At 37.7% G+C, this 19,720-nt stretch overlaps 1 protein-coding gene across 3 annotated transcripts in view; it reads right to left on the reverse strand.

The window, feature by feature from the left end:
• Window positions 1–1,361: 1,361 nt before the first annotated feature.
• Window positions 1,362–19,720, reverse strand: part of LOC131957457 (uncharacterized) — a 35,995-nt gene continuing 17,636 nt past the window's right edge. For 2 of the 3 annotated variants that reach the window (XM_059322284.1, XM_059322282.1), the window contains exons 3-5: window positions 16,457–16,630; window positions 14,434–14,592; window positions 1,362–2,591 (exon numbers count right to left, since the gene is read on the reverse strand). In XM_059322284.1, coding sequence (XP_059178267.1) covers window positions 1,468–2,591; window positions 14,434–14,592; window positions 16,457–16,630 — 1,457 coding nt within the window. In that variant the 3' untranslated portion in view covers window positions 1,362–1,467. The remainder of the gene's footprint in view (window positions 2,592–14,433; window positions 14,593–16,456; window positions 16,631–19,720) is intronic. The other variant, XM_059322285.1, reaches the window with a different exon arrangement.

Here is a 19,720-nt window from a genome sequence, read left to right on the forward strand (position 1 = left end):
ATACAAACACACACACACGTAAGCCAAACACACATATCCACACCATATCCATCAACCCGCACAGCTAATGCCTTACACAGGCGCCCTGAACTCATTTACATATACACAAACAAACGTCAGCGAGCATGAATTTTGCTGTGAATAAAAGTCAAACAGACCGTGCAGCCCATACCACGGCCTATCATAAAACCAAGGAGTGTCCAATGTCCAGCATAGAATCCAGGAATGTCCACACGGTTCGATGACAAGTGATCTCAGAACAAATGATCTCAGAACAAATGATCTCAGAACAAATGATCTCAGAACAAATGATCTCAGAACACATGACCTCACGGACAAATGATCTCTTGGACACATGACCTCACGGACACATGATCTCACGGACACATGATCTCACGGACACATGATCTCACGGACACATGATCCCACGGACACATGATCTCACGGACACATGATCTCACGGACACATGATCTCACGGACACACATTCAGTGTTTCTTCCAGGCATCTCTTCGGGTTAGGGCAGACCCCCCCCCTTCCCAAAGAAATCTGCCCCCCCCCCGAACGAGATGGAATATATATAGTAAACATATACTTTTACTATTGTCCGCTCACCCCCCCCCCCCCCCCGGAAAATGTAGACCGCCTCCCCAAAATAAAATATCAAGTGCTCCCCCCCCCCCTGAGAAAAAGAGTCTGGAAGAAACACTGCACACATTTTTGTAAGGAACGTCTGACACTAAGGATTCGGAAATGTGTGTAGGAGGGGGGGGGGAGTCCTGGTTGGTCGCTCCTACTAAAATTAATAACTAGATCAAACCGAAGTTGCACCTGGCATCTCAAGTTATTTGACTAGCAGCTCCAAATATCGCCCACCGACGCCCTAACCCCTGGTAACTGGGTGGTATCAAATGTGTATTTTACCTCACCATAGCTGAAGGTGATCCACTTACACGTCTGGGCGGTAATGCCGACAACCACTAAGATACAAGATACATAGTACCGTTATTGATTACTTATTTGTATACTAGTTCGAAAAACAAAACAAATGTTGTCTATCCGAAATAATAAAAACAAATTGTTTACTTAATTTAAAAAGGTAATAAATTACAGTACGCTAGTAAAGCTACGAATCAAAACTGGATGACGTGCGATTGAAGGTACAACCAGCAGAACGTATGGTATTTTAAGATATTCTACCTTGGTGAATCATTATTGGCCGCAATGGATAAATAAGGGCCGGTGATGTTGCGAAAGAGAGTCTTCCCCCCCCCCCCCCCACACTTTCCAAGCCATTTTTACAAAGAGCTAATACAAACCAATTTGTTAGAGATTTATTGAAATGATAAATTGAGAGGCAAACTTAATATAAATAAACATTTGATTGAAAATCGATAATTAATTTAAACGTTATAATTGTAAAAAAAAATGTCTTATATAGGGCCTATGTATCGAATACAAAATTTCATTAGGCATAGAAGATCATGAACCAAATTTGAAAAGCTACAATCGCGGCCAGAATATAATATTGGGTAGCTGCGCTGTCTGCTCGCCTACTTCTGTCACAGCTAGAAGCTAAAACTTGTAGGTCACAGCCAGCAACTAAAGCGGGCAGCTCACGGCTAACAGTTAGAGATTGATCAGGTAGCGGGTCCAAATAATGTTGGGTGCATCTGTCTCTCTGGTTTGTTGAAAGGTTGGCCTGACTGCCCCGATCAATGTGACTGTGTCCCGTTTGATTGACGTTCCCCTCAGGCCAAACATAATGTAGCTCCACCTTTCTTGGCTCGCCTTTCTCAAACCAGCAATCCCTCGCTTCTAATAGTGCATCAGCACAAAATGGATTGCCGCCATTCCTTTGATAACTTATATTCAGTTTGTCATCATTTGAGCGGTTCACCACTCCTTGCCCAGTTCTGAGGAGTGGATTTCCCTCTTGCCTGCCCACAAGTCCAAATGCTAGTGTGTCTAACTCCAACTTTAGATTCAGAATCGTTTTAGCCAGATCATGTTGGCAATCAATCAAGGCGGTTAACTCTTTGTTAAATCCCAACTTTCTGAGTTGTGCAGCATTTGCTTTTTGTTTTTGAATCTGCCATGTTTTCTGCTTGCTCTCAAATTGTTTTATCGTCCTGGTTTTACAAGTCTTGGATCTAATGGGTACTGGTATATTGCTTGGAACTGGTGTATTGCTTTGTACTGGTGTATTGTTGAGCAATGGCGAATTCTCGTGTCTCTCAGCTTGAAAATGGCTGACCTTATCTGGCTTGCTGGGAACATGTTGCACATGACTGGACTTTGAAGACTGAGTTGCCATCACGTGACTACATAGTTGCCGGGAGTAGCTAGACTCCATTGATTTATCACTGGATTTTGTCTGTGCTTTTTCTTGACTCCCTCTGACATAGCAGGCTCCAGACGTTGCCACATTAGTGTCTGTTGTTCGCTTCTCTGAACTTTGTTTCTTGTCCAGATCTTGTTGGCCGATTGCAATGCCTTTTGCGTAAAACGACTTTTTGCCAGAGCTAGAATGGACAAAAGATTTCGGATTGTACTTGGCAACATTTTTGTTAGACTCCTGGAGACTGTCATCTGAAAATTGAAAGATTAAAAATCTATTAACTAACTCTTCAGCGGTACATGGGTGAACTGACGAGGGTCGTACTTTAGAGGCGCAGCAATGGGGTTTTGGGGTGCTGACTGCACCGGGTGACACCAAAGTAAAAAATTGCAAAATTATATAGAAGGAAAAGCCCAGTTGAAAATGATTTAATTAAAGTTATGTAATTTTTAAATACAAATTAACGCTTCCAAGGCGCGTGTGTGTATTAATAAACAAGCATGAACTGTGTTTAATTATGATTATCAGCCAGAGATACGGCGTAACTCAGAGGATAAAAAGTTGTGTTGAGTATTTATAATAATAATATGGAAGGTGACACACACATTTTTAATTAGCCATAAAACAGTGTTATACCCATTTTTAAAACATTATAATATGTAAACAAATTTACGCCATTAGACAAAATGGGAGGAAGGCTAATAGCAAAGTGGGTTTTTTTTTTGTTTCTTGTTTTACATTATAATTAGTACCAAATACTCATTTTTTAATCCTCTTTAAAGTAATGCATTAATCAAAACACTTTTTCTGCTTTTGAAATAGCTTTTAGAGCCCACAAAAAACACACCTGTGAGGGGGGATGGGAAAGAAGAAACCCCCAGTTGTGAGGGTGGTTTTTTTTGGTTATATCAATGTGTCTATTCGTATATCGTAATATATACTAATACATACAGCCCGGGGATCGTACCGTCTTATTGTCCTCTTAAAAATCGTAGCCTGGCGCAGTTTAATGAAATCCAACACAAGTCCAATTCAAGATATTCTATGTTTATTTATTCACACAAATCATTCTCCTACTCCTACCCTAACTACATCCTACGTTCTACTATCTGCTACCTCTATCTAACTATTCCCTAACTCTACATATCTCCGACCGTTCTCTACCGCTACCTATCAACGACAGCTGACCCACGCTTCAGGGGTCATCTGACAGTCTCACGTGACCGGTCAGCTCCTGTATACTATTGGTCTACCTGACTACGCTTTACTCTGTTTCTGCTAACTTCTACCTGACATATAAGACGTAAACTTGCCTCATCATAACACCCTACAATCAGTTTGCACAGACAAATAATTGAAAAAAAAAACTAACTAGACCAGAGCCACACAGAAGCGACAGACAGCTAATTAACCACAGAATTTGCACACACCCCATTGATTTTCACAAAAGCGGCACACATCCAATCGACATACACAGCATGGACACACACCCAATCGACATACACGGCATGGACACACATCCAATCGACATACACGGCATGGACACACATCCAATCGACATACACGGCATGGACACACATCCAATCGACATACACGGCATGGACACACACTCAATCGACATACACAGCATGGACACACACCCAATCGACATACACGGCATGGACACACATCCAATCGACATACACGGCATGGACACACATCCAATCGACATACACGGCATGGACACACATCCAATCGACATACACGGCATGGACACACATCCAATCGACATACACGGCATGGACACACACTCAATCGACATACACAGCATGGACACACACCCAATCGACATACACAGCATGGACACACACTCAATCGACATACACAGCATGGACACACATCCAATCGACATACACAGCATGGACATAGACATTATTGACCCACACAGAATGGACACAGTCATTTTTTACCCCACGCAGACGCTTATAATATCAATCTATCTATCTAAATCTAAATACTACTAAAACTCAACTTTGTTTACATGTTTGAATATTTATTTGTTTGTCTGATTGGCTACTGGAGAGAATCTGCAATTTGTGTAGAGCTGTAAAATAGTATGTATGTAGAGAACAAGTTTTTGTTTTCAGACAGACTGTTAATCACAAATTTATTTAAAGCCGTTAATTAATTTATTGATTTATTCATTGGTAGATTAACCAAATTAATTATAAAAGTTTAAAAGAATGGATTTACTTTGACTGAATAGCGACGTCACGTTATTTGTTTACTTTTTACATCAACAATGGCGGCTCCCATAGAAGATTGTGTTCCCTTTTCCAATGTTTAATGCGTTCTAAAGCTAATTTTCTGTAACCATCGTCCGTTTGCTGTTTTTATAACGTTTCAACACTATTATCAATGTTTTAACAGTTCTTTTTATTTTATTATACAATACATTTCCCTAGATCTATAGATCAGCTGTTGAAGGAAGAAAAAGCTATGAATCTAGATCTAGATCTAGGTCACTAGACTTAACGTAAATTCTAGATCTAGACTTAATGTAAATTCTACATCTAGAATCAAGATCTAGAACCTATTTCATGCCCTAATTATTTATATAAATCTTTGTTTAGCGTCAATGATCATCTAATTCCGGAATGCATGGGATTTATCTATATTAATTCTAGATCTAGATCTAGAGTTACGGCAAAAACTAGAAATTAGACTCAACGTAAATTCTACATTGTAATAGATTGGAACACTGACGACAGAAACCATGCTGTTTGTATATAGAACTTTATTCAGCCTCAGCCACCATGATGGAAACACAGGAAGAGGAAGTGACGAGACAATAACATATATATTAACAAGGGACATCACTCAAAATGACATTATAAATATAATACTAATACAAGAAGAGTGAGTTCCCTTGACTTCACAATTCTCAATATATTACATCCCTTTACCCTTAGTAAACAACAACACATCTCTCAATAGAACAAATGATAGTATCCTAAAATCACCAAATATATTGCAACATGATCATTATGGTAGATTACACCCATACAAACAATGCACAATATGCTACAACATAATTAAGATACAAAACAATGATGTCAAAGTCCTTTTGACCTTTAAAATCATAGGTCTAACTTATTTGGGACTTTGATTGTCCTGTTTGACCCCCTTTTGATTTGGTGACTCAAGATTCTGACCATCAGGATTCTCTATCTCAGGAAGTCTAGGATCTAAATCATTAATTCCAGAATTTACATTTTCTGACTCCAGACTACTTGGTTCACTCATATCAACAGAACTTGGTTGTAGAACAAACTGAGTTGGTGTGAACTGTTCAGATTTGGTGGGATTGACAGATTTACACTTATTATCCGCACAAGTTATTTTTAACTGGTCTGCATGTCTACGGACAATAAGTCATTTGTTTTTACTTTATAAGACACAGGTCCTGTACATTGAACAATTTGACCTGGCATCCATTTTTCCTCGCTCCCATAATTTCTCAGATACACATTATCATTAACTCCAAATTCTCTTTCAATGGATGTTTTGTCATGATTTACTTTTGATTTCCAAATACCTAGAAGTTTCAGAAGTATTTGGCTTGTTAATTAATTTTACAGGTTTATCCTAGGATGTTTTTTCCTGATATAAAGGAACTATTTTTAAATTGGCATCTGAAAGTATTATGCTATTATTCAGATCCTTAACTGACACATCTCTTTGATTGATCAATTTTCTCAGGTAATCTGATAGTGCTTTTTGGTAACCAAAAATACTGTTTAAAAGTAATATCCTGGACCATATCAATTTGCAACTGTGATCCAGTATTTGAAGTGGGTGTATTAAATGGCAAAAATCTTTTTTTTTTCTTTTGATGTTACCCTTTTAGTTTCTGTAAGTGCTAATGATGTTAGCAAAGTTGTTTGATGATCACATTCCTTCTTATTTAATGTATTCTCTTTTAAAGCATTTGAAATTGCCATATCACCATAATCATTTATTAAGTTACAAATACTTTGTTTAGGCAACTCTGACTGATAATGGACTGCATCTTCTCCATCTTTTAGACTTAATTCCATTTTTCTTATTTTATATGGCCTTAAGTCATCATTCACAGACTCTTCAGGCCAAACCATTCTTACAGTACTCATATACTTTTATTAAGCACTCATCTTTTTGTGTTTCTCTTTTAACATCATTCACATTTATATTGGAGTTATCCATGATAGTGAAAAGAACAAATACATCTTCTGGTACATAACTAAGGCTTAGGTTTTTTAAAGGTAATCGACTAAGACTATCTGCACTATTCTCAGATCCAGGTTTGTATTTCAATTCATAATTGTATGCGGCTAGTGTGATAGCCCATCTTTGAATCCTTGGTGAGGCATGCACTGGCAGGGGTTTGTTTTCCCCAAATAAACCTAGCAATGGTTTATGATCTGTAAAGATGGTGAACTCCCTACCAAACAGTAACTTGTGAAATTTCTTAACACCAAAAATGATGCCTAAGCCTTCCCTATCTAACTGAGAATAATTTTTCTCAGCCTGGTTCAAAGATCTACTGGCAAAAGCAATGGGTCTGTCACCATTTTCATCTATAAGGGATAAGACTGCTCCTACACCATCTGGTGAAGCATCACATGTTAAGATAAGTCTTTTCCCTGGGTCATAGTGAGTTAGTAAGGTGTCAGAAGACAAAGCTTCTTTTGCTGCATTAAAAGCAGCATCTTGTTGTTTACCCCAGTGCCAAGTTGCATTTTTCTGCAGCAGCTTGTACAGTGGTGATAGTTTACCAGACAGATTCCCTATGAACTTCGCATAGTAATTTATCAAGCCCCAAAAAAGCTCTTAGTTGTTGGGTATTTTCAGGTTTGGGTGCTTCTTTAATGGCTTTTGTTTTCTCAGGTTGAGGTCTGAGACCTTGCTTGCTTAAAATATAACCAAGAAAACTAATATCCGTCAGCATGAATTGACATTTATCTTTGTTTATCTTTAAACCTTTTTCACCAACTATTTTCAAGACTTATCAAGTGTTTTAAGATGTTCAGTATCATTCTTACCAGTTATGTACACTTTGTCAAAGTAAACACAAACATTTGGAATATCCTTAAAAATACTGTCCATAACAGCTTGGAAAATTCCAGGGCCAGATGATATAACAAAACATAGTCTTTCATATTGGTAGAGTCCTTTATGAGTGTTTATTGTCGTATAGACTTTTGAATCTGGATGCAGTTCTAGTTGAGTGTAAGCATGATTAAAGTCTAATTCAGTGAATTTGTCTCCTCCTGCCAAATTCAAAGAAATTTCCTCAATGTTAGGAATAGGGTAGCTATTTAGATCTATTTGCTTATTCAGTGCAGCTTTATAGTCTCCACAAATTCTTACAGAACCATCCTTCTTTAACACTGGCACAATGGGCGTTGCCCATTCGGAATAGTCTACCTTCTTTATGATGCCATTAGATTCCAATCTACTTAGCTCATTTTCAGTTTTATCCCTCATTGCATAAGGTGGAACTCTAGCTTTGTAGTATCTTGGATTTGTGTCTTTAATGCTTATCTTCACTGTCCTATCATTTAGTAATCCTGAACTACCAAAAACACTTTCATTGTCAGATATAACTTTATCTATTGAAGTAAAACTAGATTCTCTTGCTTTGTTCACTGAAAATATACTCCCCAGTCTAACTTAAGATCAACTAACCAGTTCCTACCTAGTAATGGTGGTCCATTTCCTTCAACCACAAGAAGAGGAAGTTTAATACTTTGACCATTATAGCTTATATGAACCATACACTCTCCTATCGCTGGAACATTGTCACCAGTGTATGTTGTTAGGCACTTGTGACATGGTTGTAGAGGCACTGATCCTCCTGTGACAGAGTCAAAATCCTTCTTTGTGATGACAGTTAGCGATGCTCCAGTGTCAAGTTGGAAGATGATGCTCTTACCGTTTATACAAACTGGTACATTGATGGGAGCATGACTGTTTGATTTCACAGAGAACAGGTTGAAATCCGGCTGCGAATCAGTTTGAGCATTTTCACAGGTAGAGTGGTTCATTGGTTGGGTTAGGTAGTCTTGGTGAGAGTTAACATAGTGCTGCCTTTGGTTGCGGTACTGTCTTGACTGGCTAGATTTAGCAACAGACGAAGACTTTGCAAAGCAGGCCTTAGCAATGTGACCTTGCTTACTGCACTTATAGCAAGTTGCTGACTTGAACTTGCATCGATGAGATGCATGGGGACCGTTGCATCGATGACATTTTTGATAATTATTACTAGATTTAGATCTAGGATTTGAACTTGCAGGCTGTTTAGCATAAGTTGAAATGCTCTGATAGGGTTGGTGTTTGTTGACTAACCTGCTGTCTACTGCATGGATCCCTGAAGGCGCTAGAGATCTGGCCGCATCGGATGACTGCTGGAATGAAGTTGCAAGTTGTATTGCTTTTTCCAATGTTAGATCTGACTCGAGAAGCAACTTTCTTTGAACATCAGGGCTGTTTACACCTGTCACAAACTTTTCACATAGTCTGTCAGACAGCGTGTCGCCGAATTCACAGAATCTACTTAGATGACGTAAAGCAGCAACATATGCTGATATTGATTCGTTTGGTTGACGAGTCCTACCGTCAAATCTGGCTCTACACAGGAACTTTGATGGTGCGGGCGCATGGTGGTCTGTTAGCAGTTTGCTCAGCTCGTTAAAGCTCTTGGTATTTGGACTAGCTGGTGCGCATAAGTCCTTTAATAGCCTAAATTGTTGATGCCCTATGACTGTTAACAAAACAGCTCTCTTTTTGGCTTCTATCGTCACGTCGTTAGCTTCAAGGTAAAAGCTTAACCTATCTAGATAATCATGAATGGTTTCATCATTCGAATCAAATTCTTTTATTTGGCCATACAGCGCCATTATCCTAGAAATACTTAGCCAATATGCTCTAGCAAGCTTCTTTTTAAGTAAGCATGTGCTCTTTTAAGTCGATTGATCCCATCCTCGTCGCCAGTTGTAATTGATTGGAACACTGACGACAGAAACCATGCTGTTTGTATATAGAACTTTATTCAGCCTCAGCCACCATGATGGAAACACAGGAAGAGGAAGTGACGAGACAATAACATATATATTAACAAGGGACATCACTCAAAATGACATTATAAATATAATACTAATACAAGAAGAGTGAGTTCCCTTGACTTCACAATTCTCAATATATTACATACATCTAGAATCTAGAACTAGAATCTATATACTAAACTATTTCAGGCATTAATTATTTTATATAAATCTTTGTTTAGCTATGGAATTAGCTAATTTGGGATATAGGCCCCTAATTAAATTTAAATAATAGGACCTATTCGCGTAACTGGTTTGCAATACATAATAGGACTAATTCTACATTGGTTAGTCGGTGCCCATATAGCTAATATGGTAGTGTAATCGCAACCATGCGGGTGGTACGGGTTCTAGACACATCACGACAATCTTAATTTTTTTTTTCTATTTTTGTTTTTTTAAACGTGAATGCTGAAGTTGCCTATCGGGAACTCGCGGGGCACTGGGCAGGTGAAGCAGAGTTGAGTATGTCACCTGTGACGTCAGTGTATGAAGGGATTTTTTGTCAGACCCATGCTCAGCCGAAATCGGTGTTTTTAAAAGATAAAAAACGTCTTTTTGGATGTGGGGTCTGGTTATTTTGTGATACGTGACAGACGTGATGGCATTTATGGATGACCCCCGAAATTCACAGTTATCTAACTAGATAACGGGTAGTCTAGTCTATATATATATATATATAATTCTCTTCATGGGGACCATGCAGGACATGACGTAGACGCACGCCTTTACTCCCCCGCTCTCCAGGCAAATCGTTACCACCTGCACCTCCACCAATCTGGTGAGCTTTCGTTTACGACGAATGTTTACAATCATAGAGCCGGGTTAGTGACGGCTATTATGTTAGGTTTGCCTGTCGTCCCTACTGAGACATAGGCCGCTGTCAAGAGCTTTCCGGACATCTCTGTCCTGGGCTAGTCTCTCGACTTGTCCCCAGGTGTATCCGATCTTCTTGGTGTCTTCTTCTAGCTCACGTCTCCAGGTCTTTCATGGTCTGCCTCTCCTCCTGCCTTGCGGATTCCATGTAAGGGCCTGTCTTGTTATGCTGGATACAGGCTCCTTGAGTGTGTGGCCAATCCATTTCCATTTTCTCTGGAGGGTCTCTACTTCAGCTGGCAGTTGATTTGTCCGATGCCATAGAACATCATTTCTAATGGTTTTAGGCCAGCGAATTCATAGGATCTTTCTGAGGCATGCGTTTATAAATGATTGTATTTTCTTCTTATTTATAGCAGTTATTCTCCATGTTCAGCTCCATAGAGTAAAACAGGTTTTACTAGTCTGTTGAAGATCCAGATTTTTATTCCAAGGGTTAAATCTCCAGAACCCCAAACATTTTTTAGTTGGTTGAAGACTGCTCTTGCATTGCTCGTCCTTATTTTTATGTCTGCTTCTGTCCCACCCTGCTTATCTACAGCTATTAGGGGCAGATAATTTAGTATTAAACTTTTTGAAACGAAGGGGAGGTAACAATGTCTGATTGATCTTTTATTTGTCTGTAAACGGCTGCATTCACTGGGAGGGAGGGGGGGGGGGGGAGGGCTGGAAGGGGTAGTGTTTATTTCACAAATTATGAATTGCTGATAAGCAGAAAATAAAACAACTAGATGGCGGCGTATGCTACGTCGCAGGTCAGCTCGTATATTATAATTTTATATAAATGTTTGAAAAAGACAGAAGTATTTTGTGAAATAAATTGCAACAGCTTTTCTATATAGCATATTCAACGTTTATTTTCTTATAAATAAAATTTGAAAGATTTCATAAAATACGTGTATGAAACGTGTTTTTAAATATAAAACTATTAAGAAAGAGATAAACCTCCAAAACTTGTACTGGATGCTTGGTATTGAAATCAATGATCACATTATTTAATTGAATTACAACCATAACCCTTATTTTGGGACTAACACAATAACTACCATTATTTATCTGTTTAGGTAAATTTGGAAAGAATTATGAGTAACTTCGCAAACAATTTCTCAAAATGTATGTATTTCTTTTACTTTTTCCTTACTCTCTGCTAACCCGAGAGTTTCGAGTTCGAATCCGGGTTTAAGTTAGTGGAAAATCCCTGAGTCCACCCTGATGGGTACCTAACACACGTTATATATATATATATATATATATATATATATATATATATATATATATATATATATATATAATCTGACCCTATCCCAAAACTTGCGTAAGTCACTGCTGTAAGGCAGGGGTCTCCAAACTTTTCAGCCCGAGGGCCGCATTAACTATCAAATATCAGTTCGGGGGCCAGAGTTTCTTTAAGGCATCTCTTCAGGGTCGTGCCCCCCCCCCCCCCCAACGAAATATAATTTATTTAGAAATATATACAAATTTCAAGTGTCCACCCCCACCCCCCACCGAGGTCCACGTTTGTTCTCAAATTGTTCTACACGTTTATTCACACAGGCATGTTGTTCGAAAATTTGATAGGTACTTTGATGCAAAAGTTTTAATGTTAGGAAAGTTTTCCTTGTGCAAAAACTTAAGAAAATCAATCTGCCCTTCTTTTAACGTGTCTCTAAGGATGTCATTTTCTTATATTTCAATGAACTCCAGCTGCAGTTCATCTTTGCAACTGGTTACATTTGCTTCAAATGGGTTCTGAAACAATCTCACTTCTTCTGCCTTTGAATCCAAGTCAGAAAATCGCTACTGAAACTGCAGCTGGAGGTCTTTAATGATCTCGTATGTAAATGACGTGGGAAACTCAGTGGTTGATTCAGCCGTAAAGACCTTGCACTGCCGAAAGTGTGTCAAGTTGTTAGCCTGTACTTGTTCCAAAACCATGACAAATTTGTATCTAAAGGCCTTTAGGTGGGTGTATAGATCAGAAACTAGATTTCACTCTCTTGCCGTTTTAGGTTCAGAAAAATTAAATGACTGGTTATGACTGCAGCAGAGGCCAATTTCTATACCCATTCTTCATCAGACAATAATGGCTGTGACTTGCCTTTACTATCAGGAAGTCACCTATTTCTTTTCTTAGATACTCTGCTCAAACTTTTCTCGCAAAATTAGCAATCTTACTGATGTGAAATATGGCAAATCTTGCGATTTTGTGTTTGTCTCTGAACTATCTAAGGTTAGATATCCTCTTCGGTAACAGTGTCATACATTATATGTAGGGAAGCCAGCTCTTGTGTTATGTTCATGTCTTCATCCACACCTCTAATGAACACAAGCAGTTGACAAGCATTTGAGAGGTGGAACAGCTGTCCAGCGACTCATCCATTGCAATTGAAAAATGGCGAAACTTGCTTGAATTTTTCGCTATTTGAGTCGCAATGTTTCCACCAATGTCTGCAACACGGCGAGTAATTGTATTTGCACCCAAAGCTACATTTTAAAATTGTTTTGAATTTTCTGTGCAAAGCTCCTCAGCCACCACCAACAAACATTTTTTCAGTGGACATAAAAAATATTCGCGGGCCGGATAAAATGACCTCGCGGGCCGCATCCGGCCCGCGGGCGGTAGTTTGGAGACCCCTGCTGTAAGGTAAAGGCCCCATGGCTTTTAATGTCCACGGGACCCCGGCCTATCAGTTACATGATTGAATGTAACTGGTCAGGTGGTTGTATTTGACTTTGTAAGCCTAGTTGATAGCAGAGGCGTAGCGACCCTTCCCGGCGCCCGGGGACAAAATGTCAATTTGGCGCCCCCTCGGGAGCAAATTTTCGATTTGCACCCCCCCTTAAACTTTCGATTTGCACCCCCTCCCCCGCAAACTGCAAAAATGCAGCTAAAGTGACATTTTTATTTGTTTCTATAACCCATTTTGGCGCCCCCTAAGGTCGGCGCCCGGGGACATGTGTCCCCTCCTGCCCGCCCCCCCCCCTCCCATCGCTACGCCTCTGGTTGATAGTCTGTATAGGCAAACACATCTAGATCAATTGGACTAGATACGGTGGATTACTTGTTTTCCATCTTTTTTTACATTAAACAAAATTAGTTCCCTTGTTAGACTTAAGGGGATATGCTCAGTTTATTGCATTTTTTTATCAATCTAAGATCTAAAGCCTTTTGAATACTTTAACCATGTTAGGCATACGAAAGTAAGTATTAAATAGCAAAAAATGCTTTAAAATATGTATTGTTGTCATGGGAACCCGAAAAAACCTCCGTCATTTTGAATTTTTCGGTACTTTTAAAAATGCTAAGGCTTTTTTATTTATGCACTTATAGCAATCCAATTTAAACGGCTTATATTTCAGTATATAATACAGCTTTCTTCACTACAACTTTTTAAAGAAAAAAACTGGTCAGAATTCTACAAGGTCTGAAAAAATTGTACTCTTTTCAGTATGCAAAAGTTGCAAAATTTGAATGTTATTTTCCATAAGCTGATTTTCTATGAAAGCTATCAGAATTCCCTCGTGACAAATTTTTTTTTTGCACGAGGAACAATTACTAAAAATATAAGGGGGGGGGGGGGGTGGGGGTGGAGCGGAGGTGTGCATTGTTTAATAAATGTAGTAGGCTTTTTAGTGTTAAACAACTACGAACCGAGAAAAACGGCAAAAGGTAAAGCAAAGTAAGTCAGGAAATTACCATATCTGTGTAATTGGTGCAGCCGATTTTAAGCTTTATGTATCCGAGATGATGGAAATTACACAAGAAATCCAGCTTTCCAATAATGCCAAATACAATATGATGACGAATATAAAACTTTTGTAGAGAGCTTGTAAGATTGTGAAAAAAATTATTATTTTAAATAATAGGGTTATTAAAATGGTATTTTAAACACATAAAAAAATTGTCTCATTAAAGTTATTATCTTTTAAATACAAAAATGGACAAGGAATCCAAAATTGCAAGAAACACATTATTACAAAAAAAAATCAGGATTTTAGTGATTTTTTACTGAGCATATCCCCTTGAACGCTGGCTTTGTAAACTGTAAAATAATGTCTTTAGTTATTGTTATAAACTTTTATCGAATGTTACCATTAGATGTCAGGCTTTGAATGCTGGCTTTATAAACAGTAGAACCATGCCTGGCACGCTTCTCTCTCATTGATCTTACTTTTTCATCCAAGACCGGCCATTTCCGGTTTTTAACCGGCTCTTCTGATCCAGCTCGTGTTCTGCATGGCTGTTCAGCGCCTGGGTAAATAAAAATTGTCGACATTGTCTTGAAGCTTTAGCTCATGTCAAAAAACAGAATCTAATGCTGACCACACTATCCCTTCATATGTCAAGGTCTCTCAAGCACATGAACTCTACTTCATTGGCCCCATGTGTCGTGGGCACGAACAGGAAATGATGATGATGAAAATAACAGAATCTACAAGTGGTCTGTATTAGATATTACAAGCTAGAGAAGGCTCATGCATACATCATCAGCTAGAGTAGACATCGTCAGCCAGGCTTCGGTCTATTTTAGATATTGTAGCTTACAATTTGTAGGCAGGGCAGGGTTAGATATTGTAGCTTACAATTTGTAGGCAGGGCAGGGTTAGATATTGTAGCTTACAATTTGTAGGCAGGGCAGGGTTAGATATTGTAGCTTACAATTTGTAAGCTGGGCAGGGTTAGATATTGTAGCTTACAATTTGTAGGCAGGGCAGGGTTAGATATTGTAGCTTACAATTTGTAGGCAGGGCAGGGTTAGATATCTTACAATTTGTAGGCAGGGCAGGGTTAGATATTGTAGCTTACAATTTGTAGGCAGGGCAGAACTACCATACGCTGGACCCCGCAATGCAGAGAGGAGGGGCATTTAATTGAGGGAGCCAAAATTTAAAAAAAAATATTTTCTTTCACGCTGAGAGCAGTTTTGTGAAAATATTTTTAAAATGACGCAATTGCTTCGTAGCCAAAAATAAAACAACTACGTGACCTGTAGTGTGAAAGATAGGGAAACTTTCAAACCACTTTAATGACTTTCTGCTGTTGTCTAAATCTATAATACAAAATAAATGACCCGTTGAGGTAGAGATACAACCAGCGATAGGTTGATAGTGCTGTCTTTTTCTCTAAACCGATGCTATAACCAAAATCACCACCTGAACTTCAAATTTAACCGGAAACGAAAAATTTCATTAAAAAACGAACTTTTTATCCACATCGGCATTTTAACCTAGAAATAAAATAGCTTTTCACCATAACCTTCATCTGATACTAACTTTAACCACATAAATTAGTTTTCCGGATTTTTTTTTCGATATCTATATTCACTACTAAAATTAGACAAATAAATTAGGCGTTTAATTTTTTGGTCTCTATTATTAATGACGTCATTACTATTTTATATCGTTTTCGGCATTCGATTCTTAATTATATTTTTTATTCAACAATCAATAACGCCAATATATTTAGTGTGTAGACGCTAAATGTAGACATTACCACAATTCTTTATCTGGTAACCTTGATCTACACGTAGTTACTGCACATTCATACTAAGATGGTCGCACTCATACCACTAAACCTTGCACCTAAGCTCAACCTTGACAACAAAAGTCACATTCAGAGTTTCTTTCAGACATCTCTTCTCGAATGAAGTAGAATGCCATGCATTATTTGCTTCGTATTGTATTATTGCAAGTAATGTAGCAGGGTCTAGTTATATAACGACTAAAAGTGTTTCGTAAAGTTTTCATTAATGCGCATACGTTAACAAAAGAACATGAAGAAAATATTAAATGCATGCACATTGCTGAAACAAATTAAGATGATCAATGTCAAATAACATTCTTGCTTAGATTCCTAGAAAAAAAGATACATTTTAATAACAGTAGAGCGAAGAGAACTAATTAATGAACAAGTGGTTGGATGGGTGGGTGGGTTAGTGTTAGGGTTAGGTAGGGCGTGTAGGCGGGCGGGCAGACAGGTAGGTAGGTAACGGGTGGGGGGGGGGCTTTATCCATTTTTTGCGCGAGCGTGTCTTTTTTTTTTGTTTCGTCACAGATTAGAGGTTTCAAATTATGACAAACTTCAGCTCTGACAACCTATGGCCCAAAATACTTACATACTGTTGCTTCTGGTGAGTTCCCGGAAGAATTTCCTTTTTCCATCGCCTCCCCCATCCCTCGGCATTTGTTTCTAAAAGAGACGGTAGACTTGAGATAAACTTTAGGGATTTGCGTGGATACGTTTGGTTTTATTGAGCCGGTCTCAGAGGGTTGGGGTAAAACTTCTTGGTCTGAAAGATAAAATATCGTGAGACATACACTACCAATAGATGAAATTACTTGAGACATACACTACCAATAGATGAAATTACATGAGACATACACTACCAATAGATGAAATTACATGAGACATACACTACCAATAGATGAAATCACATGAGACATACGCTACCAATAGATGAAATTACATGAGACATACACTACCAATAGATGAAATCACATGAGACATACGCTACCAATAGATGAAATTACATGAGACATACACTACCAATAGATGAAATTACATGAGACATACACTACCAATAGATGAAATTACATGAGACATACACTACCAATAGATGAAATTACATGAGACATACACTACGATTAGATGAAATCACATGAGACATACGCTACCAATAGATGAAATCAAATGAGACATACACTACCAATAGATGAAATCACATGAGACATACACTACCAATAGATGAAATTACATGAGACATACGCTACCAATAGATGAAATCACATGAGACATATACTACCAATAGATGAAATTACATGAGACATACACTACCAATAGATGAAATCACATGAGACATACACTACGAATAGATGAAATCACATGAGACATACACTACCAATAGATGAAATTACATGAGACATACACTACCAATAGATGAAATTACATGAGACATACACTACCAATAGATGAAATTACATGAGACATACGCTACCAATAGATGAGACATACACTACCAATAGATGAAATTACATGAGACATACACTACCAATAGATGAAATTACATGAGACATACACCACCAATAGATGAAATTACATGAGACATACGCTACCAATAGATGAAATTACATGAGACATACACTACCAATAGATGAAATTACATGAGACATACACTACCAATAGATGAAATTACATGAGACATACACTACCAATAGATGAAATTACATGAGACATACACTACCAATAGATGAAATTACATGAGACATACACTACCAATAGATGAAATTACATGAGACATACACTACCAATAGATGAAATTACATGAGACATACACTACCAATAGATGAAATTACATGAGACATACACTACCAATAGATGAAATTACATGAGACATACACTACCAATAGATGAAATTACATGAGACATACACTACCAATAGATGAAATTACATGAGACATACACTACCAATAGATGAAATCACATGAGACATACACTACCAATAGATGAAATCACATGAGACATACACTACCAATAGATGAAATTACATGAGACATACACTACCAATAGATGAAATTACATGAGACATACACTACCAATAGATGAAATTACATGAGACATACACTACCAATAGATGAAATTACATGAGACATACACTACCAATAGATGAAATTACATGAGACATACGCTACCAATAGATGAGACATACACTACCAATAGATGAAATTACATGAGACATACACTACCAATAGATGAAATCACATGAGACATACACTACCAATAGATGAAATTACATGAGACATACGCTACCAATAGATGAAATTACATGAGACATACACTACCAATAGATGAAATTACATGAGACATACACTACCAATAGATGAAATTACATGAGACATACGCTACCAATAGATGAGACATACACTACCAATAGATGAAATTACATGAGACATGCACTACCAATAGATGAAATTACATGAGACATACGCTACCAATAGATGAGACATACACTACCAATAGATGAAATCACATGAGACATACGCTACCAATAGATGAAATTACATGAGACATACGCTACCAATAGATGAAATTACATGAGACATACACTACCAATAGATGAAATTACATGAGACATACACTACCAATAGATGAAATTACATGAGACATACGCTACCAATAGATGAGACATACACTACCAATAGATGAAATTACATGAGACATACACTACCAATAGATGAAATTACATGAGACATACACTACCAATAGATGAAATCACATGAGACATACGCTACCAATAGATGAAATTACATGAGACACACACTACCAATAGATGAAATTACATGAGACATACACTACCAATAGATGAAATCACATGAGACATACACTACCAATAGATGAAATTACATGAGACATACACTACCAATAGATGAAATTACATGAGACATACACTACCAATAGATGAAATCACATGAGACATACACTACCAATAGATGAAATTACATGAGACATACACTACCAATAGATGAAATTACATGAGACATACACTACCAATAGATGAAATTACATGAGACATACACTACCAATAGATGAAATTACATGAGACATACGCTACCAATAGATGAGACATACACTACCAATAGATGAAATTACATGAGACATACACTACCAATAGATGAAATCACATGAGACATACACTACCAATAGATGAAATTACATGAGACATACACTACCAATAGATGAAATTACATGAGACATACACTACCAATAGATGAAATCACATGAGACATACACTACCAATAGATGAAATTACATGAGACATACGCTACCAATAGATGAAATCACATGAGACATACGCTACCAATAGATAAAATTACATGAGGCATACGCTACCAATAGATGAAATTACATGAGACATACACTACCAATAGATGAAATCACATGAGACATACACTACCAATAGATGAAATTACATGAGACATACACTACCAATAGATGAAATTACATGAGACATGCACTACCAATAGATGAAATCACATGAGACATACACTACCAATAGATGAAATTACATGAGACATACACTACCAATAGATGAAATCACATGAGACATACACTACCAATAGATGAAATTACATGAGACATACACTACCAATAGATGAAATTACATGAGACATGCACTACCAATAGATGAAATCACATGAGACATACACTACCAATAGATGAAATTACATGAGACATACACTACCAATAGATGAAATCACATGAGACATACACTACCAATAGATGAAATTACATGAGACATACACTACCAATAGATGAAATCACATGAGACATACGCTACCAATAGATAAAATTACATGAGACATACGCTACCAATAGATGAAAT

The sequence above is a fragment of the Physella acuta genome, unplaced genomic scaffold, assembly GCF_028476545.2.
Source record: "Physella acuta isolate Inbredline_101_S28 unplaced genomic scaffold, ASM2847654v3 ptg001245l, whole genome shotgun sequence".
Classification (NCBI taxonomy): Eukaryota; Metazoa; Mollusca; class Gastropoda; family Physidae; genus Physella; species Physella acuta.